The sequence below is a fragment of the Lichenostomus cassidix genome, chromosome 12, assembly GCF_008360975.1.
Source record: "Lichenostomus cassidix isolate B80296 chromosome 12, HeHo_3.0, whole genome shotgun sequence".
NCBI classification, from domain to species: Eukaryota; Metazoa; Chordata; class Aves; order Passeriformes; family Meliphagidae; genus Lichenostomus; species Lichenostomus cassidix.
In genome coordinates, this window is record NC_139493.1 from 13,575,709 (window position 1) to 13,598,364 (window position 22,656).

The window sequence follows — 22,656 nt, forward strand, 5'->3', positions numbered from 1 at the left end:
AAGCAATACTTAGAACTGTCTCAGTGATGTCAGTAAAAGCTACCATGATCTGAAACATACATGGATTCAGTATTTCCTCATTCTTGTATTTTGGAAGGACAGGCTGGGAAGAGGATGAAATGGAATTGACCTTTATGAGGGAGAACACCCAACCAGTATGGGTGGCATTGAAATGGATGTCTGCTATAGGCCACCTGGATCAGGAACAGGCCAAAAAAGCATTCTTCAGACAGCCAGGAGTATCCCCATATTGCAGGCTCTGATCCTCATGGGGGACTAACCACCATGATTCCCTGCAGGAAGAACAGCCCAGCAGGCCACAGGCAATCCAGGAGTCTCCTGGAGGGCATTGATGAGAACTTCCTGACAAGTGACAGAGGACCTGATGAGGAAAGGTGCTCAGCTTGACCTCACACTTCAAACAAAGAGAGAAATTATGCTTTAGAAACAGTGTAGAAACAGGGCTTTAAGCCAAGCTGTGAAACCATGAGGGTTATGATTCAGAGGGGGCATTCCTCTGCAGCAACAGTAATCATTAGAAAAAGAGTGTCTTGGCATGCCTGAGGGAATGGCTTGAGCCTTACCAGAGCAGGGTGTGCAGGGCACTGTTGAACTGGCTGCCCTTCTCTCGCTCTCCACTGGGCTTCAACCAGGACTGGCAGAGGAATTGCTTGGCTAGCGAAGCTGGGAAACATAAGGAATAACTTAATGAAAGAAGAATCAAAAAACATTTTCTTCTTCCATATAGAATCAGGATGTTCACATGATTTTTTGAAAGATCACAATCTCACTACCTCTCACGTGCCTGAGCTTTCTAAGTCAGAATGCATTGTCCCTAAAAAGCTGAAAGGGCCCAAGGACTCATATTGTGATAACAAAATATGTGCACATCCAGCATGTTCCTGGTCTGGAATACCTGTTCACATCAGAACCATAATCCACCTCTAGCCATTTCTGCCTGACAAATTTACATTAAACCTTATTTGTTTGGTAGCTCCTACAGTGTGCCATGTGTTTGTTTTTAATTAGGCCATATGCAACCCTTAGGGTATCCTTTTCTAGAAATGGAATTCCAATAACAAGTGACTTGGCCTTTTGGCCACTATACAAATAAATGTGAAAAGACAAGTTTAAAGTTTACAAATTTCTGACATCACAACTGCTAACAAACCTACTTGTCTCTTGCAACAATGTTTAAAATCATGAAATGATTAGTTAAAATAGGTTTTTAACCTGCCACACTCAGTCAACAGTTCTCCCATTGTGGGACTGTTTTAATACTAAAATAGTCTCAAAGGAGGGAATTTACAATTCTGCGTGGCTATGGGGGGGCTAGAGAAGGACAAATTCTATAGGTGTCTTAGTATGACAAGGAATGGCTGAGAGAGGCAACTGACTGGACTCTTTATTTCAGTGTGTGCTGAAGTGGAGACCAAGTAGTTTTCTTGTATATTCCCTATTGTCTGACCCTTACCTGCTGTTTATCATACATAATGGGTCCTAATTCATGAGAGGAACTTTAATTGAAAACATTTGTGGCATGGATTAAGAATTTACAAGTTTTCCTCTCTGTGCCCTGGAGTAACAGCTGTTATTTGCAGCTCATTTCCATAAATTTTGGAAATGAGCTGTCACAGATATCTGTACTTACAGAAGGAAGTTACAGCAGATTAAGCATATGATCAATCACCTCCATAACCAGTGATTAAAATGGTTCCAATATTGAATAACAGGTTTGTGCTTAGATCTTTTTTAAAAGTTGTGAAGCTCTGATTTTTAAAAACACCAGCTGAGAGAGCTGGAGTCTGCCTATCTGCATGTGACTGAGACACAGCAGAACAAATACCAAAGAGGTTCCAATATATTTAGAGCTGCTCCCTTTATTAATGGCTAGGACTGTTCACCCAGTGAGACTACCAGGATGTGAAAGGGAAATCTGCCCTTAAAAGGCAAAAGACCACACAAAAATTCATCTGAGATGAGTGACTCTTCACACATTACCCATTTTCTCCTTCTTCCAGCCAGAAATGGGCTTCTCAGCAACTACAATCAGGAGCTGAGTGAGGATGTAGGCACAGTGGAAGCTGGGAACACTCTGCTGGAAATTCAGGAGGTACTGGAAACTCTCACTGGAGATGACAGGAAAGAGAGAAGGTAAAAAGACTGTAGGCAGGGTAATCTCTCAGACACACATAAATAAAAATGAAGCATTAGAGCATCTCAGATCCAAGGTCTCCCTATCCCAGTGTTTTGTCTCTCTCAGTGCCCTTCTGAAGAAGGGGTGGTCAGCCACTAACATGTAAGAATTCAGTCACTGAGAAACTTCCCACAAGCCCCAGCCAATCTAAGTCTAGCAAGAGCTTAATATACTGCTTTTGCCTAGTATACCTGTAAGCAACTTAACTCTCCAGAACACAGTCATTCCTTCTGTGAATCCTACTAATCTACTTTTCTCAAAGAGCATACAAACAAATCAGATCCACAGATTCATGCATATTTTACACTTTGTATTTTTTACTCCTCTTCATAAGGTTTGACTACACTGCCATTCAATTAAATACAAAGCTGTTTGAAATGTGTGTGGTCTCTGTGAGAACTCCCAAACACACATTTACCCATAATATCTACCCAAAATGGGGAAAATTCCTTGAAAGTTGTCCATGTCAAACCTTGTGAAATACTGATTATACCTTATCAGTTCCTCAAGAAGAAGAAACTCTGTCTCTCCTGGCTTTAGCCTGTCTGCAAGCACCTGGAGAGCTGACCTCAGCAAATCAGTATTTTCAGGCTGAGAAAAACCATTCCTGAGGGGGGAAAAATCCAGTTCATCATCAGACTAGAAGAAAAGAGGTATCAGATACAAATGCATATCTAAGCATAGTTTGCAAGATGAAAAATAGAGAAGCTGGATACTCAAGAAGAGTCCTGCAATATGGAAATTATAAAGGCACACAAAAAAGTGAAAACTCAACAGGAATGGAAAGCCTTGAGCACAAACAATATTAACTTTTCAGTTAGCCTGTAGATCTAGCTTGGTGAGGAGAGGCCATTTTCCCTAAGTGGAGGTCCATATATACTAAGCCAATGCTATGCAGACCTGAAAAAGAGGATGTATAATGACAGTTGCTGTGCAAATGCAGTTATCATGGCTGGTCACCTCTTGAACAACAGGCAGGAGCCTAACAGGGTGGGGGAAATTGTAGAGATCTTCATATTTCTTTGAACTCCCAATGTCTGTGAGGATATATGTAGTAGAAATGCTCAAATACATATAATTTCTAATTCTATAGACTGAACATGGGGACTTGATAATGGCAATGCTCAAGTGCACCTGTAACACACAGGTTAATTAACAATTGGTAATATAAGAGGCCTTGACTCATTATATGTAAAAGGAGCTGTAATTTGTTGAATTTTACTGGCTGGACAGCTCACCCCAATATATCTGCCTGACCTACAGCAAAACAGAATTATTTTACACTGGACAGCATAACTGATCTTGAGCTGCCTGTTACAACATGGACCAGGTTCGTAGATTTACAATATAGAGGGGCTCAGGAACAAGCAACATTCACACTGGCTAAAGAGAAAATGACAAATCTGGGAATAGTCAGGACTGTGGGCCTTGAGGTTCCAGTAGAAGCCAACAGGAGAGGCAGACCTCAGACCTCCCTTTTTATGCAGTTGCTACTGTTTATGAAGTACAACAAAGGTAAAATGCTTTCCTCACGCAAATCTAAATTGGGGTTTAGAAAGAAACTTTTATGATACTATCCTGGATTATATAAGCAGATGCAGAAGTCTGCAGGCTGCACAAGCATTTCTGAGTTGGACATTCATGAATCCACTTTGAATGCATCAGCAGCACTGCCTCTTGGCCAATGAAAGACATTAATCCTTTCCCACTGGCAAAAGAAATTCTTCCATCACTCAGGATTCAAGCAGTAATAATTTTAGCAAAGGATGAGGGGAAGGAAATGGGAAAGGATTGATAAGAAATTCCAAGATCCCTAGGCAGAATGGAAGTTGCAAAGTGCCAGTATGCCTCTTATATGCTGGTCTTGACCCAAAAGCCCATTGGCTAAATTCTATCCACTTCAGTGCTTCATCACCTACAGCTTTAGCACAGCTCAGAATCAGGCAATGAAGCCAGGCTTAACTAAGAAGTTTTTAGAGTCTCCACCCACTACAGCAGGTTGTTTTACATGGCTCACAGGCCTTTGGCAGGGTACAAACACTTTAAAGAAACAAGAAGAGGAAGCAATAACTGGGCTTTCCTTATACAAGTACTTTACTTTTAAACTCACCAAGCAAATAAGGAGCGAAAAGTTAGTAGCAGCTGTTGGTAGCAAGAGGACATCAGCTGATGCTCCTGGATGTTCACTCCTGATTCATCTTCTGCACCCTGATTTTGTACAGCTTCCTTTAATACAGAACAAATGATTTATTAAACCCTATTCCAAAGGAAGATAATGGCCCAAGAATCCATTTCCATAAATTCCACATTTAGAAAACCAGAACACAGTGTGACTCTTTTTCCCCCAAAAATGAAAAATGTCTTTACAGGAGACAAAATTCAATAGCTTTTGGTCAAAATTGCTGCCCACTGACCTGGAAGTAGTTGTGCATGTTCTCCATGTGCTTACACATTGGCTTTAGTAGATCAACTACATGCATAGCAACTTCCTTGGGGGATCTCTGACACAGATGGGAAAAGCCAATATCCTTGTTGCCTCTTTCCTGCAGCAAATCCAAAAGATTAAAGTTGCTTCATCAGCCCTTCTTGAGAATAATTGCTACATCATAGATTGCTGCCAAGCAGTGCAATTCCTGATGTCATGCAGGGTCAGGTAGGGTCACAGGGTAGCAAAGTTGGCTTCTGCTGAATAAGCACCACCAACTCAGACAAGTGGATAACATTTGACTAAAACTGATGTGACACTCAGCTCTCTTAGGTTGGAAAAGATTTTTAAGATCAGAGAATCCAACCCTTAACTCAAACACTAAGAGAAGGCAGTCTCTGCATGTGGGAATTAAGATGGGTAGAAAAAAAAGAAGAAAGAACAATGAATATTATGGAGCCCATCAGGTTGCAGTGAATTTCTCAGTTTAATGCAGTGGGACATGCATTTACTTTTCACCTAAGGGCATCAGCAAGGAGTCCCTGTACTCAGGAGGGGTTTCTAAAGCAGAAAAAGCAGAGACATGGATGCAGCAGCTTCTGCTGGCTGCTGAAGCCATCTGGCCTGACTAACCTGGGCTGCTTCTTGAACAACAGCATAGCCAGTCTTCCCAGGGAGGGCTAGGAAAAGGGTCATTAGAGTTTTGAGGCTACAAGAGTCCCTGAGTTAAATACCCTTTCCTGAGACATGCAGAGAACCAGATGCTGCAAACACTTCAAGTAAGAGCAGTGTACACGTCTCTTTTGAAAGAGCAAGTGCTGCTCTGACCCACAGCTGGGTGTCACACTTCCATTCAACTGTTAAATGAAAATAATTCTGAAAACCATTTCTCGGGAAAGACTGATGTGCTCTGATGTGCTCTGCCTCAGCCCAAGCCTGGACCCATTGCCTGCTGTACTTGCCTTTGGAAAGGGCACCCTCCTTGTGGAGCCCAAGGGCAGCACATGTTCCAGCTTCCAGCACAGATCATCCAGAAGGAAGCAAAGCTCAGCAGGCCCCAGCTGCACAACTTCACGAGCCTGCAATTAAAAGAACAGTCAATCCCAGGACCCAGCTGTAACTGTAGTGCCTCCAAAGCTCAAGTTCACCCCCTCTGTTTCCAGTTATGCCTCCTGGATTAGTTAACCTCAGGAGGGACTTATTTGGTAGATGCTTGGTTTTATGGCTCCCCCACAGCAGGTATGGGACACTAGTTCTGGTTACTCTAAGTACAAAGCCATCCTGATGCTCTAAACATAGCTGAGGCAATGTCAGTACAACTTAACTACTGAGAAACAACAGATTCAGATACTTTGACATTGAAAATAAGCTCCTAAGGATAAAAAGAGGTTTTAAGCCCAGACAGTCACAAAATTCACCAACTGAATAATGGTCAAGAAGTAATTTGAAATAATGCCACATAGTCCAAGAGACTTGTCAAACAGTCTTCCAGTTGGTCTGTGACCTGCATGCACAGAGACAGCTGTCCTGCAAGGGCAGACCAGGCTGTGCTCCAGCCTGCCATGGCCTTTTCACATTTTATGCATTTACTGTAGCCTGAAAATGAGACTCCAGATGGACTCAGCCTGTCTACAAAGAGGGTAACAAAATTAGGCACTTCTGTTTTCCACAGCCATAGCAATGCAGCTTTATACAAACTCTCAGATAATACATAGGACCCTGCTCACTAAGAGCACCTCCATGACACCAGCCCCACATTTGTGCTGTTTATGATGCCTTAGGACACTTATCTTTTTGCAACACAGGCTTCACTGAGATGTCATAGGTTCTTTCTGATAGGTAATATTTAGCATATGTAACACCCTGTAGCTCACCTGTGCTCAGTATTAAAGCCCCTTTCTTTCCTTTAGGTCTATACATGTTATACAGTATCTTTCTCCTTTTGTGCAGTATTTACATTAGGTTGTTTTTAACCTTATTACCTGACATGTCAGCTCTTCTCAGGAAGAGCACTTTTTCTCAGTGCCTTGAAGTACTTGGTGTCAAAAGCTTTCTGAGTCCCCAGCTCACATTCCTGGACCAACACAGCTTAACACCAACCTGCTGTGCACTTCATTGGAGCAGAGAGGTCCAAGGCTTCTGAGAGAGGCCATTACACAAAGCCTCATCATTGTGGGTTTAGGCTGTTCCACTCACCTCTGTGTGCATCTCTGTGTCCAGTACAGACTTTGTGAGCAGCCCACAGTGCAGCACAGTGAACACCTCAAGGTCCAGCTCTCGGAAATACGGGCGATAGCTCTGCAGCTGTGCCAGAGGATTTCCTGCCTCTCTGTCAGCACCAGTCTGAAAAGGAAATGGCAGGAGGGTGGCCTCTGCAGGGACAATTTTCAAAATTCTGATGGGAAGCAGGTGCCAGAAAGCAGAATTGAACCACTTGACTGTGATTAACTTTGGAATGAGCAACTCCTCTCTCAAAGCTTTTATTTATGCCTCTATTGCATCTTCCCTAGTGTGTCTTCCTTGCAAATCCCCAGGGATATACACCTACCTTGTCCAGCTCAGAATCAAGCTGGTTTCCCTCAGAACTGTCCTCTGCTTGAGAACGATCTGCAGAGCCAGCTTTGCTGCCATCAGCCTTCTTTTTCCTTCCTTAAACAGAAAAGCATCTTCAGAATCAAAGGTTACACTGTGCTCAGCACTAGACAGCACCTGCAGCCAGGCACAGGCTGTACTTTAATGAACACTAAGAAAGCATGGAGAATGCACAGGTCCATAGATGAAGTGCTCCTTCAAAACAGTATCTAAAGTGATGGATCCTCCTCTTGTCTGCAGAAACACAGACAAAACTTCCCTTCTGCCTCAATCACTCTTACATGACAGGCCCAGACCCTGCACAATGGGTTTGGCACAGGAGGGAAAGGCTTTCTGCTCTGTGGCATCCTGCAGTTGTTCTCATTGAAAGGAATTTGAATTTTTGTCCACTTTGGCTTAAGGCAGACATGTTCCCAGGAAATGCTAACCCAAACTAGAAATAAATCTAAATCTAGAAACAGAACTAGAGATAGGAAGAACAAAGCAAGTCTGCTTCAGCTTGAAAACTGAAAGGCAAGTTCTGTGTCTTCTCTGTGGGAGCTAGCAATGGGGAAGAATGAAGGAAAAATTTCCTTGTGCAGCAGAGCCATGACAAGGTTCCCAAGAAATTGGTTAGGTACAACCTAAAGCTCAGGGCTTTGCAAGGCAGATCAAGACACAGATTTAGTTCCAGATGATTCCATCTGGAAACCCATCAAAGAAAGAACTTAGTGATGCAAAAAGTACTTTGACAGGTGAAAGCAATCAATGAAAGCCCTGGATTTTCACAGTTAAATGCTATGCATCAGCTTTCCCATGGAGACAGACCATCCAACACCTGTTTGGTGTAGGATATTTTTCCATCTCCACTTCATCTGCAAAAAGAGTTGATGAAGTAAAATTTCAAGCTAGACAGACTTTGCCAAGAATTTAGTGCTTTAGGCACACATAAGTGCAATGGCTGCAGTACAATCTGCCAGTCAACCCCCATCACATCTATTTGCATAAGCATTTTAAATTTTCTTTACCACTCCTTTTTCTGGCTGGACCAGCAGCATTAATGGATGGTACTGCCTCTGGGGCTTCAGAGTCAAAGGTAGCTGGTGGTGGGACATAGCCAGGGGTTGCTGAAAGAGCCAAAATGTAGAACTTGTGTTAGTTCAGCTCCTGAATGACAACATACAGGCCAGACATGTATCTAAAAAAAGTATCACATATTTCACTGTCCTGGTGAAAGTGTGGAGTCTGTGCCTGTGAGACAAGGGTAAAAGTTTGTGTGTCTGCTAATAAGCAGTGAGCTGGAATAGCTGGTGAGTAGGGGATCAGTGGAGCATATTAGAGGGTCTGGGATCTGGGCAGGCTATTGGGAGATGGACAAGGTGTGTCAATACTTTGCAGATCTGAAAAAGTTCACATGCTTGTGACTCTAGACTGTGTTATTTGTATGCTCCTCACAGAGGAAGTGATTGAGAAGGGCAGTTTGGACTTGGACAAATTAAAAGTCTGTCACAATTATACAATGTATAATTTATACAATAATTTATACAATTATAGCTGTCCATGCACAAACTTCTAGGCCACTGTAAAAACACAGTGTGTGTTACCATATGCTTCCTCCATTGATATCTAAGACAATCCCTTTCACTTCACAGTTGGTACAGGCCCAGAATGTACAAATGTTTCATGCTCACCTGCCAAGCATTTCCCCAGCACATTCTGCAGCTCTGTGATGTTTTGTAATCGAGTTAAAACTTTCCCCTTCATCTCAGCATCCTGTTGCTGGCAGAAAGCATTTACAACCTAGAGATACAAACCAAACTCACTGAATTAGGGAGATTTGTACCCACTTTGCAACTCTTTTCTGAATAACATTCTCAAGTCCTGAATAAGCACACAACACAGCACAAGTGGCCTGTGTGACCAGGTTCAGACTGCATGAACAAAGCTCTTCAGAAGCCCATAAGAACATGGATATAATTGGTGCAATCGATAAAAAACAATACAGCAACACCTATAGATAAAATATTAATTGAAGAGGAATTAGCAGACAGCACGTTGTCAGGTTCTGTGATACCTGTGGCTCTGGAGACCCCTTGGCACTTCCCAGATCTGCCAGGAAAAAGGTAGTCCTGGGAGATGAGGAGGACTGGGAATGTGCCAACTCCGCCCTTCTTGTGCTATCAGAATAACCCCAGCAGGGAACAATCCCAACCATTGATGTTAGCAAATATATGATCCAAATCTGCACAAAGGCACTGCATTTTACCCTTCTGTCAGCTCACAGAGGTACAGAACAAAGAGTTCAGAGCATCCCCAAGAAGAAATTCTACAGATTTTCTGGCAGTAGGGCACAACCTTTCTGTTAGGTAACAAAGACCATAGTAAAAGACCACAATATTCCCTCCCCTCTAGCTTCCCCTCTTCCTGGCTGACCAACCTCTACTCTCCTAGCCTTCCCTCATCCCTCCACTCCAGAACCTGCTGACAAAGATCTACTCACTTCACGAAACCAGTTGAGAGCATAGAACAGGAGTGAGCACAGAAATTCACGTTCCTGCTTGGATAGAGAGTCCAGCTTCCCTTCAACCTCCAGGTCAGTCAGGTACAGGGGACAACCTGGCACAGAACAAGAAAAATACAGGTTGGACTGTGTGCTACCCATGCTTTGGTCTTTGCATGGACAAGGCCTCTTACCAAAGCCTGTATCAATTCCAATGGATTTTTGGAGTAAGGCCCATCAGCCACTCCTTCCCCAGACAGAGCAACTATCTCCCCTGCCTCCCTTCCACTTTGTCGGCACAAAGCATCTCAGCCTCCTTCACAAACTGTACAATTCTTCCTGCAGCTGCAGGAAATCTGTGCAGATCTGGGACAGGAACAAGGCAGGCAGCCAGGCTCTATAAAAAGTCCATTTCCCATACCTAGTAAGGCATCAATCTCCTCCAGGCTTCCACTGTTTTGCTCTGCAGTGTAGAGCCTCAGCAGCCGGAAACAGGGTGACAGACACATTGGTGACACTACCCTAGGGGGAAAAAAAGAAATGGAGTGGGTCCTATCCATATATCTCCAGAATACCTATCACTTTTCCATTATGTCCTGTGTCCTCCCCAGGCCACCTTGCCCATGTCTTCTATTTTGCTTCTTGCAAGTCCCAGCAACGTAGAGCAGAAATGCACTATGTGGATTAGAAAGAAACCCTCACAAATTAATAACTGGTGTTTGCCAGTTTTCTGGAAAAGCGTATAAGGGCATAAAAACGGCTGTAATGGACAAAAAATGGGGTCAGATTTATTTCTGGTAGAAATCAAATTCTGAAATATATCTAACATCAAGAGGAGGAAAAGAACACTGGAAACTGATAAATTCTCTGCCCAGCTCCTTATTAGGCACATAAAGTGCTCCAAATGAAAACAATTCCTTTACCTTTGCAGTCATCCCACAGCTAAGTGTCAAAGTACCTTTTACTTTGGTTACTTGCTTCAGCAGTGAGCCTGCCAAGCTCACTCTGTGACACCAATGGTAAGAGGTTAATGGCAATTGCTCCCTGACTTTCATCTTCATCCAGATTATACAAGGACTTCACTGGGAACAAGAATGACCTGCAAGGAATGACAAAGTCTTGCTGGCAATCTCAGTTCTCAGTGACAAAACCATTACCAATGCTTTATCTGTGATTAACATACCCTTGCACTGTGGGGCTGAGATCCACCACGAAGTCACTGGGAAAGTCCTCCACCAAACTCTTCCCAAATTCATCCTAATAAGAAAGGAAAAAAAAACTTGCTCAGCAAAGGGGCTCAGGGAAAAAAGCTCCTACAGCAGCAGTGGAAAATGCAGAAGATAAGGCCAAGCAAAATATCCTGGAACTGTCACAGCAATGAAGCTCCACTGCCTGCGAAGAGAGCCAAGGCCTGCCTTTAGAGATAGAGCCAGGAAACATTGCTAAGTGTGCACAAGCAATTTCTTCCCTGCTCTTTGGATGTGGGCTTGACTACAAGTTGCAGAGTGATGTAGAGAGGCACAGCAGCTGGCTGGAAGAGGAAAGCAGCCCACATGTAAAAGGAGATCCCAGCAGAAGAAAGAGCTGCCTAGTGGCCTTCACAAACCTCCACCTATCACCATAAATACCATTTATTTATTACCATAAATGACTGTGGCTCTTCAAAGTCCTTAGGGATCAGATAGCCTTAACAGTCTGACCCACAAACCAATTTCAATACTAAGTTTAAAGTTCTTTCTATTTTTGTCTATGAATAGGAACAGCATGCTCTGAAATGTCACTTCATTTCCTTTAAAAGACTTCCCTGCTATTGTATAAAAATTCACATAAAAGAAGCTGTTAAAGCACAATGGGGAATCTGCCACAATCAAAAAAAGCCAAGAGAGATGAATGAGGATCTTGTATCTGACCAATCTCTCGCAGAACAAAAAGAGTTCTCAGACTGGAGTGAAATCTTCAGATTGACTGTCCTGCCAATGCTTGAAAAATATCATTTTTCTGAAGAATTCACGCAAGTGACAAGGTTCAAACTGCTCCGCAGCATACCAGAAGCTTCAAGTCCAAATTGCCCTTCTGCTTCTCAATCAAACTGGCAAATTCATCATAGTACAGAGCCAAGACCTCTGGTGTTTGCTCACAACAGAAGCCCACAAGGTCCAGCAGGGTAGACAGCTGAAAGGAGAAAAAACAGTGCAGAAATAAGTAAGATAATGGATCCAAGTCAAGCTTCTACCTTAAGTCCTTTTTACATTAATTTATCCTGAGGCTTATTTAAAGCTTCATCTCTAGAGTAACAACCTATGGTGAATGTTCTTGAAAAGACACAGTTTTAAGAAGGAACATGGGCCTTCCAGTGTCCTGGCCCAGCTCTACCATGAAATAACACAAGAGTCTGCCCAGGAACACCCTTAAATAGTGCCAGTAGAGAAGGCTCTTCAACAGAAGCTAAGGAAAAAGGCTGCTAGGCCAACTCTGAGCAGCAGAAATAGTTTCTCTGGATGGCCTGAAAGGCACAGCTATCAAAGCTGAGAGGATGGCCATGGTCATCTTTGGCTCACTGAAGCTGATTGTCCTGCTTCTTTCCTTTGTATTTGAAATAATAACTGGAGAGAAGACTTTCACTAAATGGCTGCAGTGCTGCTTATCCTGGTCTAGCAGAGGCAATGCCAGCGGGTGCCTTTGTTTCTCCAAACCCATTTTTAATAGACTCTTGGCTCTGAAGCCAATGTACAAGAGTCCCAGGCTCAGGAAAGCTAACTCCCAGACCCACTGGGAGTTATTTCAGTTAAGACTGCATTCACCCCTCTTTGCTGACCATATCCTCCTTGTCTCCCACACTGCCCCAGTTCTTGGTACTCACCTGCCCATCACGCTCACTGTTCAGCTCAGGTCTCTCCAGTGAACCACCATCTCCTTCATTCCTGGAAGGAATTGATAACCTTACTGGTGTGGCACAAGACTCAGGAGATGGCAAAACCCATCATACACACAAGGTTCTCTCTCCAGAAAGTGGAGAATTATGCATGAAAAAGATTTCTTTGGAACAGATTAGGAAAAGACCTGGTGCTGTTTGGAACTTCTCTTTTAGATTTCCCTGGATTCAAACATGGGGCACCTAAGGTTATTCAGCCTAGAGTCAGGAGCTGATTTACAGTCAGTCCACCAGTGTTCAATGTTTTTCCAAGCGCTGATGCTGGTCAAGGCATCCACAAATAGGCATTACCAAGGAATTTGGGATGCCTTTGAGACTAGCAGCACTGAACAGGCTGGAACATCAAACACTGCAGTCTGCAGAGGAGAGTTTTACATTCTTGCATTTGCCCAAGATGTGCATGAACTCAAAGGCAATGCCCTCCTGTTTTTGTTTCCCTCCAGGCCTGAACTGAAAGCCATGTTAAATTCATCTTTGCTACATTTTCTCTCACCTTTTTAATGCCATGCTGCCTATCATGGAAACAGCACCAATAATACCCATTTGCTTGTGGTTGGGAACTGTGCTGGAGAGCCATTTCCTGATCACCATGTGCATATCATCCTGAAAAGAGAGATAGACCATGTCCCCACAGAGGTACTTGTGTGCAGCACTCACAGTTCTATTGGCATCTTCACTTAATGTCACCTGCAAGGGCTACAGGGGGACAGGTTATTGGGGTTACAGCTTTGCTTAAAGAATGCACATTCTAACATTTCCTTTATTATGAAAATACTGGTCACAGCTCCAAATAAGGCTGCAAACAGCATTAAAAGTGATTTGCTTTGACTTTGCTCTAACTACTACAGGGAGTTGGTCCAACCTATAATTAATAGATGATTATATTAAAAAAAATAGCAGATGCTCTTGGAGCCTCTCATACCCAAACAGCAGCTGCAGAGCTGCACTTCAAAACACTGCCAGCTTCAGGAGGCTGAGGGATGGAGCAGTTTGTAGTGAAGGTCCAAAGACAAACTGTGCAGTCCAAGGACAAAAGCTTGATCCTCCTGTAGAGATTCTCATGTCTAAGAGGCATTGGTTTAGCAGTACAGTTAGAGAAGGCAAAGAGGAGGTTGGCTCTCAGGATACTGATTTCTTTGGTGACCTACCCACCCCTGGAGTCTTTGGTATCACTGAGGATAGTCAAACTGCCAACCTTGGATCTCCACAGTTACAAACTCTCAGCTCAAAATAAATTCTAGACACTCCTCCCCTTCTTTTCACAACTTCTGAGGGTGACAGGCAGAACATCCTGATGGCAAATCCTCCTGAACTACAAATCACATTGCGTGTTGCCAAGGCAATTTTCACAAGTTGCACGTAAGAAATTTTCGGGTGGGAGGCAGGGAAATCACTGAGGAAAGTAGTTCAGAAAGGAGCTAAACCTGCCATACAACTGGAAATTTTGGCAGTCAAGAGCTCAAATTTAACAGCATGAGTAGGAAGGCCCAAAATGACTACAGACATGTTGTCTTACATGCCACAGACCAATCAGGAGAGGAGGAGCAGTTTTCCTTTATAGTCTCAAGTTAGCATGTGCAAATACACCCACAACTACAAGCTATGCAGGGACTCAAAGAAAGACAAATAGTCCTAATTTCTAAGAGCTGAACATTATGAACAGGAAGATTTTAAACCCAGACATCTCTGTTGTGAAATAAATATCTTTGAATTATTTCTATATCTGCTATGCTTGAGGATTCAGAAATCCAGACAAAGGTATCAAATACCACCACTGTTATGGTGCAACCAAGTCACACAAAGTATCCTGTACAAGGTGGATTTAGACAGACCAGGTCTGACAATTTCTCATGTTTAAACCAGAGGTACAAGGGGTGTGAAGTCTACCACTTCACAGTAGAGTCCTCTGCTCTGTGAAGTTCAGTTGTTCTCAGAAGAGAGTCTTTGTTGTCTCTGGTGTACAGAATCTGGCTGAATCAATACAAATATCTTGGGGAAAAAGCTGAACTGTGCTTTCTGAAGGCTTCCAAGTGATGGAGAAACAGAGCTGCTCAAGGAGGCAGCTGAATTTACGCTTTTGCAAGGCTTCGAGGCTCCGCTAGACAAAGCAACAGTCAACATGACACCATGCTGGTGACAGTCCCACTTTGACTGGGACTACCATCAGTCCCCTTCCAACAACATGTCTAACAACTCTGCCTTTCTCAGATGTGCAAGAGGAGAGCACCTTTCTGGAAAGATGAGAAGCACATAATCACTGTGAAAAGCCTTTGACATCAGGGTGGGGGGAAAGTCTGGACCTGCAAGGTGGCTTGCAGCCACTTGGGGAGAAGAGAATTTTAAGCTGAAGGACATCCTGACATCAATCACTGTTCATGGATGAGGCCAGTATTTAGTTAACCTAGCAGAAGAACCAAGGCACAACTTTCTGTTGTGTTTCTGCTTACCTGAATGTAGCTCCCTTCTTGCCTCTGGCTGAATGCTAATGTGCTGAGGATGTAGAAGAGCTTCCGGATCTGGCATGGATTCAGTTTCTGTGTGGAGTCTAAAATGGTCTGTAAGACAAGCCACAAATTAGCTCAAATTATCAAGAATCCCTTTCCATAGTCTCAAAAACATTAATTATAACCTTATGGAAGACAATTAACTTTACCTTTTTTGTACATGCATGAAAAGGCTACATTCAAATTAAACAAACATAAATGCCCAACTATTGCTCTGGCCTTAATTACGGCAATTCATTTTATCAGAGGCTAAATGGGAAGAACAATTTGGCTACCATAAGCCTTTTAGGAGTGCTCAGGACAAGTGACAGCTGTCTATTTTCTATCACAGGTTTGGTCAGAGGATTCAAAGTATTTGTCAATCAAGTAATTAAGAAAGTAATTTCTATTTAACAATCAACCAACTAAACAGCAAAAAGTACACAGCTTTCCCACAGTGTATAATTAAATCAGAGGGTCCACTGACACCAAGGGAGCACCAAAATGTCAGAGAGGTATGAGAATACCCACACCCACCCTCTTCAAGGGCTCTTACACACAGGGTATCCTTAAACTACAAACCACCACAGATAGGGGAGTGTTCAAGGCAAGTACTGCTACATGCATGCTTTGCTATTTACTTTTGGAAATGCTCAGAAATACACATACCTTCACAAAGGTGGCATAGCGCATCAGCAGGGATGTGTGCTGCACCACCAAATCCGTGAGCACATCCAGAGAAATGTCCAGTTCTGTCTCACTTCCACTGCACACATGAGTCACCAAAGCAGTCACAACCTCCTAAGGAAAAAGCCCCCAGAGGAACCACAGTGAAATATCTACAGAAAAATGTCTGCCTTGCTCTGCTCATGTGAACTAAGTTGATCAAATAAAGGTAATCACAGCAGTCTCTGTGCTTGAGTCACTTGCTACCAGTCTTGCTGTGATTGTTCCCCATCTTCTTCTTGGCCTAGTCTTTGGCACAGACCTCTCTCCAGAGGCTTCCAACTGCCTGAAACCCTGTCCCCTAAAGGATCATGACATACACTCTAGAACGAAGTGCAAATCCAAATAAAACAGCTGCCATCCATCACATTGTACCTGCTGGCAGTAAGAGTCAAAGGCTGCAAAAGCTTGTTTGTACATGCAGCTGCCAAAGGAGACCACAGCTGGGTGTGCTGAGTGCAGAAACGTCTGAGCAAGGGCTAGGATTGAAGGGAAGAAGTCTTTGATAACCTGAAATACAAACACCATGAAAGAGATTATTGTTGCTTGTTTTCAACACATGCAATGCTAAGGAAAGTTCAACTCCAAAAAACCACATGACAGTTACAACAGAGGACATGTGCCTTGGGACACTGATTTGGACCAAAAAATTAAAAAACAGAAGTACATGTACACAACTGGAAAAGTATAAATAATGCAGCACAGGGCTAAATCATCATCTGACAAGATCTTTGAGAGATAAAAGAGTCAGCAGGGTCAGCACTGACCGTTGAATGGTTTTGGAAGGCATTCTGCATTAGCTGTTCTGGCATGCAGCCCAATCGGATTTTGCTCCTCAAGACCTTCTCAGCTTGCTTCCTGTTCCTGGTGTTTGTAGAATGGATTAGCAGCAAAACAATCAGATCCAGAACCTTTTAGAGGAAATAACCATCACTCATTATGCTGAAATATTAAACAGTCCAGATAACTCCAAGTCTAAACTGAGAAGAAAAAGAGAGCTCAAAAAGTCCCAACAGTCACAACTGCAGAAAAATCTTATGAGTTCAACAGGACAGAACTAAAGCAGGATAACTCTGTCCCTTGACGTTAGGAAAGGATGAACGAAGAGTTACAAACAAAATGGATGGTTGTTATACTCAGAACAAGTCCAATACCAAAAGAAATACCCATGAAACATCACTGGCAGTGTCTGCTCCAACTACAAAAACGCCTTAATCCACAACCATGAAGAAAGCCCTTGAGAAACCAGGAGAGGACATTCCCAGAGCAGAAGTATTACCTTATGGTCGGATGCAGATGTGCTGTTCTCAATAGCCTGAGAGGAGAAAAAAAACCAAACAAGCAGACTGTTAAGCTGCAGTACAACAATATATTCCAAAACCAAATCAAAAAAGGTAGACACCAAAAGTCTGTGACACCCTGCTCACAGATTCCTCTACAACAGGTCATATCAGGATTCAGAAAGAAACTAAGGTATTGAGCAATGAAAGGCTGAGGACAAGACAGTCTCATGGTGTACACTGAAATGCAATTTAAAATTAAATTTAGCCTAATACCAGCTGATACTGATTTCTAGCAGGACATTTTCAAGTACCATAAGGCTTCACACAGCTCAATCTCAATATATGGATATACATTTTTCCTCTCTTGAAGAATGAAGTCTGTATCAGTAAACTGAAGGGCTAACATTTGTCTTTTAATATCACATTTGATTACAAGAAAGGATCAGGCTCAAGCTCAACCAAAGAGCCCAAATAAATAAGGAAACAGGGACTGAAGCATGTATCTTACCTTAATCCATGCTTCAGAGACATCTTTCTGAAATCTCACAGCTAACTTGATCACATCAAAAAGTAGCTTCACACAATTCTGGCTGGTGGTTACTTGGCTCAGTGAAGAACTGCAAATGATCAGAAAGTAGGAAACTTAGTCCCTGCTAATACTGTCACAAAAGGAACAAGGCAGCCCAGAAGTCACAGCAGTTACTTAAAGCAGCCATTTTCCAGAGGGAATGCACTGGCAAGGATAGGGAGTGTCACAAGAGGGTAGAAACAGAGGTTCCAGAATCAATGGAAAACATACTGGAGGGAACTTACAACAGAAGAACTGGCAGCAACAATATTACCAATGAAGTTGCTTATCCCTGTGCAGACATGGATGCAGATGGCTCAAAAGGAACTACATCCATGGCAGGGGAAGCTGGCTGGGCAAGGGCTGACAATTGTATTGTATTAGGAGCAAGCAGGAAGGAATAAAGGTGTCCATGCCTTTCCACAGGATAAATTAGGCTCATGTATGTAGCCAATTGTGCCAGAGAGACCAGAAAAGGAAGACTAAGTCCTCTTGTCCCATCCTACCTTTGGAGAATCAGGTAAACCTGTTTAAGTACCTGGCCTGGACTTGGCTTTTAATCTTCTTCTGGGAACTCTGCATCTGCAGGGGCAGAACACACGATGACAGATCCAAGCTCTTACGAAGATCGGAAATCACCTGTAAAGTACAAATCCATGCACAAATCACTGTGACAAACAAGGGAAGAACAGTAAAAACCTGAGGAAAAGAAAACAATTTCCCATAATAACCCTAAAATTACAAACCAAAACCCTCATATTTGTAAAGATCCATAAGTACTTAATCATCTCCAAATTTAATTTTTTTTAACTTAGAAAATGAACCAGCAAAGCTTTTCTCCTCACCTGTCATGTCATCATGTTGCAGATGCATACAGAATGACGTTTTTTAGAGCTACTCTAAAATTCCCACCTATATCTGCCTTTTGCTGCTGTGAACTATTTTTATTCTGCTTAGCAGCTGAGCAAGATATATGACAGCCCAGGAGAAGTTTACCAATCTGACAGCTGTTGAATTGCAGTGTACCAGCAGAGAGTGGCTTCCATGTTATAGGCACACTTTTTTTACAGGGATCTCCCTGAAAGGTTTGGGCAGATCACAAACCTCATCTGGCTTAGGCTGAGGCTTCCTCAACATATGAAAAAAGTGTGTTTGATATTTCAGCCAGGTTGGCTTTGATTTCTGGCAATATTAAACTTTCATGAAAACATTAAAGACATACAGCTCTGTGTGAAGCAACTTCTGTCTGTTAAAACACACACTGGTCTTCATTATGAAAAAAATACTGTACCTCTACTGCATCTGCTGCCTTGACGTTTTGGAGGATGAATTTTATCACTACAGGCAAATCTTCCAGTTTTACAGAAGGCACAATGGTCATGGCAGACTGTCGCACCTGAGGAGAGAGCAACACTCCATCAGCTGGAAGACTACAGTGCACAGATACAGTTATGTTAGTGGGAAGGAATCCTTGGAGACTTATAGTCCAGCTTTCTTCTCAGAGCAGGAATATTGTCAGTACTAGATCAGACTCACCTTGGCTTTGCTAAGTCTTGAAGATATCCAAGGATGGAGGAAATCTCCAATTCCTGCCACCTCTGATAATTTATGCCAATGCTGTAGACCCCAATATGTTTTTCCAAATGTCCAACCTGAACCTCCTATTATGGCCACGGCTCCTTATCACTCTTCACCAAAAAGAGCTTGGTGAAGAGTGATAAGGATCATTTTTTCACTGGTTTCAAGAAGGAAAACCGTGGAGGATTTGTAGCCTGTTATGCAGCACCAGCCTTTTGGGATTATGTAAAACACTATTTAATGCACTCAATTGAACCAATTTTGTTTTATTCATAACAAGCCCAACTCCAAGAAGTGCAGCAATACAGCATGTCAACAAGACACAAGACACATCATCATCTCTTCCCCTTTATCAGCATTCTGCAGAGAAAACCTATTTAATTATTTAATCACCAATCTGCCATTACTTAAAATATAACAGTCTAGTCTGGTCACTGTACTTCAAAAAGATTAAATATTGACAAGAAGTAGGTTTAAGACAGGTAGTAAAAACTTACTGCAGCAGGACAAAGTGTTTCTGCATTTGCTAAAACAGCTGTGATTGAAATTTCTGAATGCATACTGTAACAGCCAAAAAACTTCTCTCTGCTTTTCACTGAACCCCTCATGCATGTTTCAAAAACCAGCTTTAGCTTCTGACCTCTTTCGAATTTCATGAGCTCAGGACTTTTGAAGGTCTACATAAATCAGATTTAGCAAAATACTTGGAATGAAGAAAGAGTTTCCAGCTCTCATGTTGCTAAGGAGGGGCTGGGGTCTGCTGAAGTGGTCCGCAAAAGCTCTCACCTCAGCCACAAGTTCTGCGTCAAGATCCAGACGAGAAAGGGCATCCAGGATTGGAACTGTCAGCCGTCTGCCCTGCTTTAGCAAGCAGCTGATACACATAGAAAAGAAAACAAATAGTCCTCAACAAAACCAAGAATGTATCTTTAGTGTATTGTATGATTCCAGTAGTTTTTGTGGTCACTGCAAAAAAACTCTGAAACTGACAACAACATATGCCACTGGCATTATGGAAAATTTGTTCCCTAAATTATTACTTCTCACATAAGAACTGCACCTGTCTTTAACATCCTCATAGACTTTCCCAAAATTCATCTAATCATTCTTGGCTGACATCTCAGTTTCTTATAAACTTTCCCTAGCAAGAAGTTCTTCTTGAATTGTGTTAGTTGAAAAACACATCACAAAACATTGTATCATTAGGTTCCTGGTAACTCTATATATGCTCCCTAATTCATTACAACAGACGGAGGGAATATTTAACTGCATTCTCCCTGTGCTGTATCCAGGTAGTCAGGAGTTTAATAATTGTTTAGATAAAAGCAGTTTTGGAGCATTGTCTAAACTCAATGTCTTTGGCTAGATTGCCTGTGCTCTCTTTAAGAGCATAACAGCATCAATGGAATGTCCTAAGCCAGTGCTAGATGTCCCCAAATGTTGCAGTTAACAGGAACACACTGCTGTCCTAACAATTCAGTCAATCCCAGACCGACCTGCATTAATGCACCTTGTCCTTTTCTGCTAAGTGCAAGAGGGAAAAAAACCAAACCAAACCAAAACAAGCCCTCCCAACCAAATCATCTATACCTGAGCTCTCTGGCAACCTCACTTTGCTGGGAATCCTCCAGGATCTCAGGTAAACTGGTGATAATATCGTGCTGAATTGGTACTGGAGAGACACTAACCATCTGCATTAACTTTTTGACCAGATCCTGCAGACAAGAGAAGCATTGGTGAAATGCACAAATCTCACCTCAAGCAAGCATAACATCAGCCCAACAACAATATTATGCATCTAAGATCACTCAATGCAACATCTGCCTGGATGTCAACTGTCTCTTAACTCATTGTCCTGCTGAAGTCATGAAGCAGAGCATAGACTTTTGTGGAACAAGAGTATTTTACAGGTGAGATATAATAATCTTGGTAAGCAAGGGAAACTGGGAAACACAAAAAGCTTCCCAGTGCTTAGTACTCCAGTAGAGAGTAACCCACAGAGACTGATTTAGGGAAAGAAGGGAAAAAATCACCAGAGCAGGAACAGAAAATTCATTCCCACTTGTTTGCAAATATCCAGTACCTTGTTAAAATTAAACAAGAGGGGATTGAAACTTCCTGCTAGCAAAAGCATTAAAATGAGGTCAACCATGTAAATACACACGCACAGGTATAAATTTATATAAAAGAAGACTTGGAGCAAGGAAAGAAGAAAAATAGTAAAAAAGTTCAGAAGTCACTCAAGGCAAGCATAATGAAACAGAAAAAAATTCAATCTTCTTCAATATATGAATACAAAAACATCAGTTCTCATCAGCACAATAATGCATCTAATCCCATCTGACAGGCATTCCAGAAGTTCTTTGGAAAAACCATCCATGTGATTGCACCTCTGGTACCCACCTGGCTGTCAAGAAGCCTGTCAAGCCACTTAAACTGATTGACAATGAGCCGGGGGAAATTTGTTCCAAAGGTGCCCACACTGAAAGAGCAGAAAATGACACAAGGGTTAGTCACATCTACAGACTCAAAAGCTTTGCTGCTGGTGAGCAAGACCAACTAACGCCATTCTTAACTGGTCATTAATACATAGAAAAAAATTCACTCTTCTTAGTTTGATAGGAGACAAGTGTAACAACATCTATTTTTCAGTATTCCCAAAGGATTCACAGCACAGTTAACAGCTTATCATTTTTACATCCAAGAGCCTTTAGAATTCTTGGGTGGAGACAGTTCAGACCTTGTGACTGTCTATGTAAAAGTTTTCAGTTTTAAGATTTCAGTATGAGACAATTTCTTGGACTACAGCTCTGTGCAGCATTTGTATCCTGTATTCCAGCATTGGAACAAAAACTGCAGCAGGAACAGCCTCAGCTTCTTTCTGCCCCTTGGCTTGCCCCACTAACTCTGTAGTGAGCATACAGGGCACAGGAAGAAGACATTAAGTGGTCAAGTCTTTGCCTGTGTTACACCTCAAGATCTCTCACCCCACTATGGTGTTCTACATTCAAAACCCAACAGATGCTCTTTCAACTTTCCTTGTTTGAACACAATCTGCATTTTTAAAAAGGAGATCTGTTTGCATCTCACAGCCTCCTGAAACTCTGCCAGCAGCCACTTCCATCTTTTTTTAAAATAATGAGACACTCCATAGTCCCTCTGCTGAAATAATTCCTAAGCTTGTGTCAGTAACTGCAAAAAGCACAATGTCTGCATTTCATCTCCCAGAAATTTGTCTTCTGCTTTATGCACTCACAAATTTAAGGTCATGGTAACTCACAGATAATTTTACATAGGTATGAAGAAGAAACCCACGTCAGTGCAAACTGCCATTCAGGTAAATCTGAAGTAACAGTTAAAGTCAAACAGCTGGTAATTGCTCCAAAAGAAATT

The 22,656-nt window shown here is 42.4% G+C and overlaps 1 protein-coding gene across 2 annotated transcripts in view; it reads right to left on the reverse strand.

The window, feature by feature from the left end:
* The window catches only part of FANCD2 (FA complementation group D2), a 33,890-nt gene that overhangs the window by 6,742 nt on the left and 4,492 nt on the right, over window positions 1-22,656 (reverse strand). For both annotated transcript variants that reach the window (XM_085072758.1, XM_085072757.1), the window contains exons 8-35: window positions 21,667-21,745; window positions 20,854-20,978; window positions 20,050-20,137; window positions 18,977-19,081; window positions 18,224-18,324; window positions 17,626-17,734; window positions 17,114-17,149; window positions 16,602-16,745; window positions 16,210-16,344; window positions 15,778-15,909; window positions 15,073-15,180; window positions 13,119-13,228; window positions 12,554-12,614; window positions 11,740-11,865; window positions 10,877-10,950; window positions 10,652-10,792; window positions 10,115-10,215; window positions 9,694-9,809; window positions 8,885-8,993; window positions 8,222-8,320; window positions 7,171-7,271; window positions 6,819-6,965; window positions 5,585-5,701; window positions 4,612-4,740; window positions 4,308-4,423; window positions 2,691-2,804; window positions 2,002-2,129; window positions 585-684 (exon numbers count right to left, since the gene is read on the reverse strand). In XM_085072758.1, coding sequence (XP_084928884.1) covers window positions 585-684; window positions 2,002-2,129; window positions 2,691-2,804; window positions 4,308-4,423; window positions 4,612-4,740; window positions 5,585-5,701; window positions 6,819-6,965; window positions 7,171-7,271; window positions 8,222-8,320; window positions 8,885-8,993; window positions 9,694-9,809; window positions 10,115-10,215; window positions 10,652-10,792; window positions 10,877-10,950; window positions 11,740-11,865; window positions 12,554-12,614; window positions 13,119-13,228; window positions 15,073-15,180; window positions 15,778-15,909; window positions 16,210-16,344; window positions 16,602-16,745; window positions 17,114-17,149; window positions 17,626-17,734; window positions 18,224-18,324; window positions 18,977-19,081; window positions 20,050-20,137; window positions 20,854-20,978; window positions 21,667-21,745 — 3,051 coding nt within the window. The remainder of the gene's footprint in view (window positions 1-584; window positions 685-2,001; window positions 2,130-2,690; window positions 2,805-4,307; window positions 4,424-4,611; window positions 4,741-5,584; window positions 5,702-6,818; window positions 6,966-7,170; window positions 7,272-8,221; window positions 8,321-8,884; window positions 8,994-9,693; window positions 9,810-10,114; window positions 10,216-10,651; window positions 10,793-10,876; window positions 10,951-11,739; window positions 11,866-12,553; window positions 12,615-13,118; window positions 13,229-15,072; window positions 15,181-15,777; window positions 15,910-16,209; window positions 16,345-16,601; window positions 16,746-17,113; window positions 17,150-17,625; window positions 17,735-18,223; window positions 18,325-18,976; window positions 19,082-20,049; window positions 20,138-20,853; window positions 20,979-21,666; window positions 21,746-22,656) is intronic.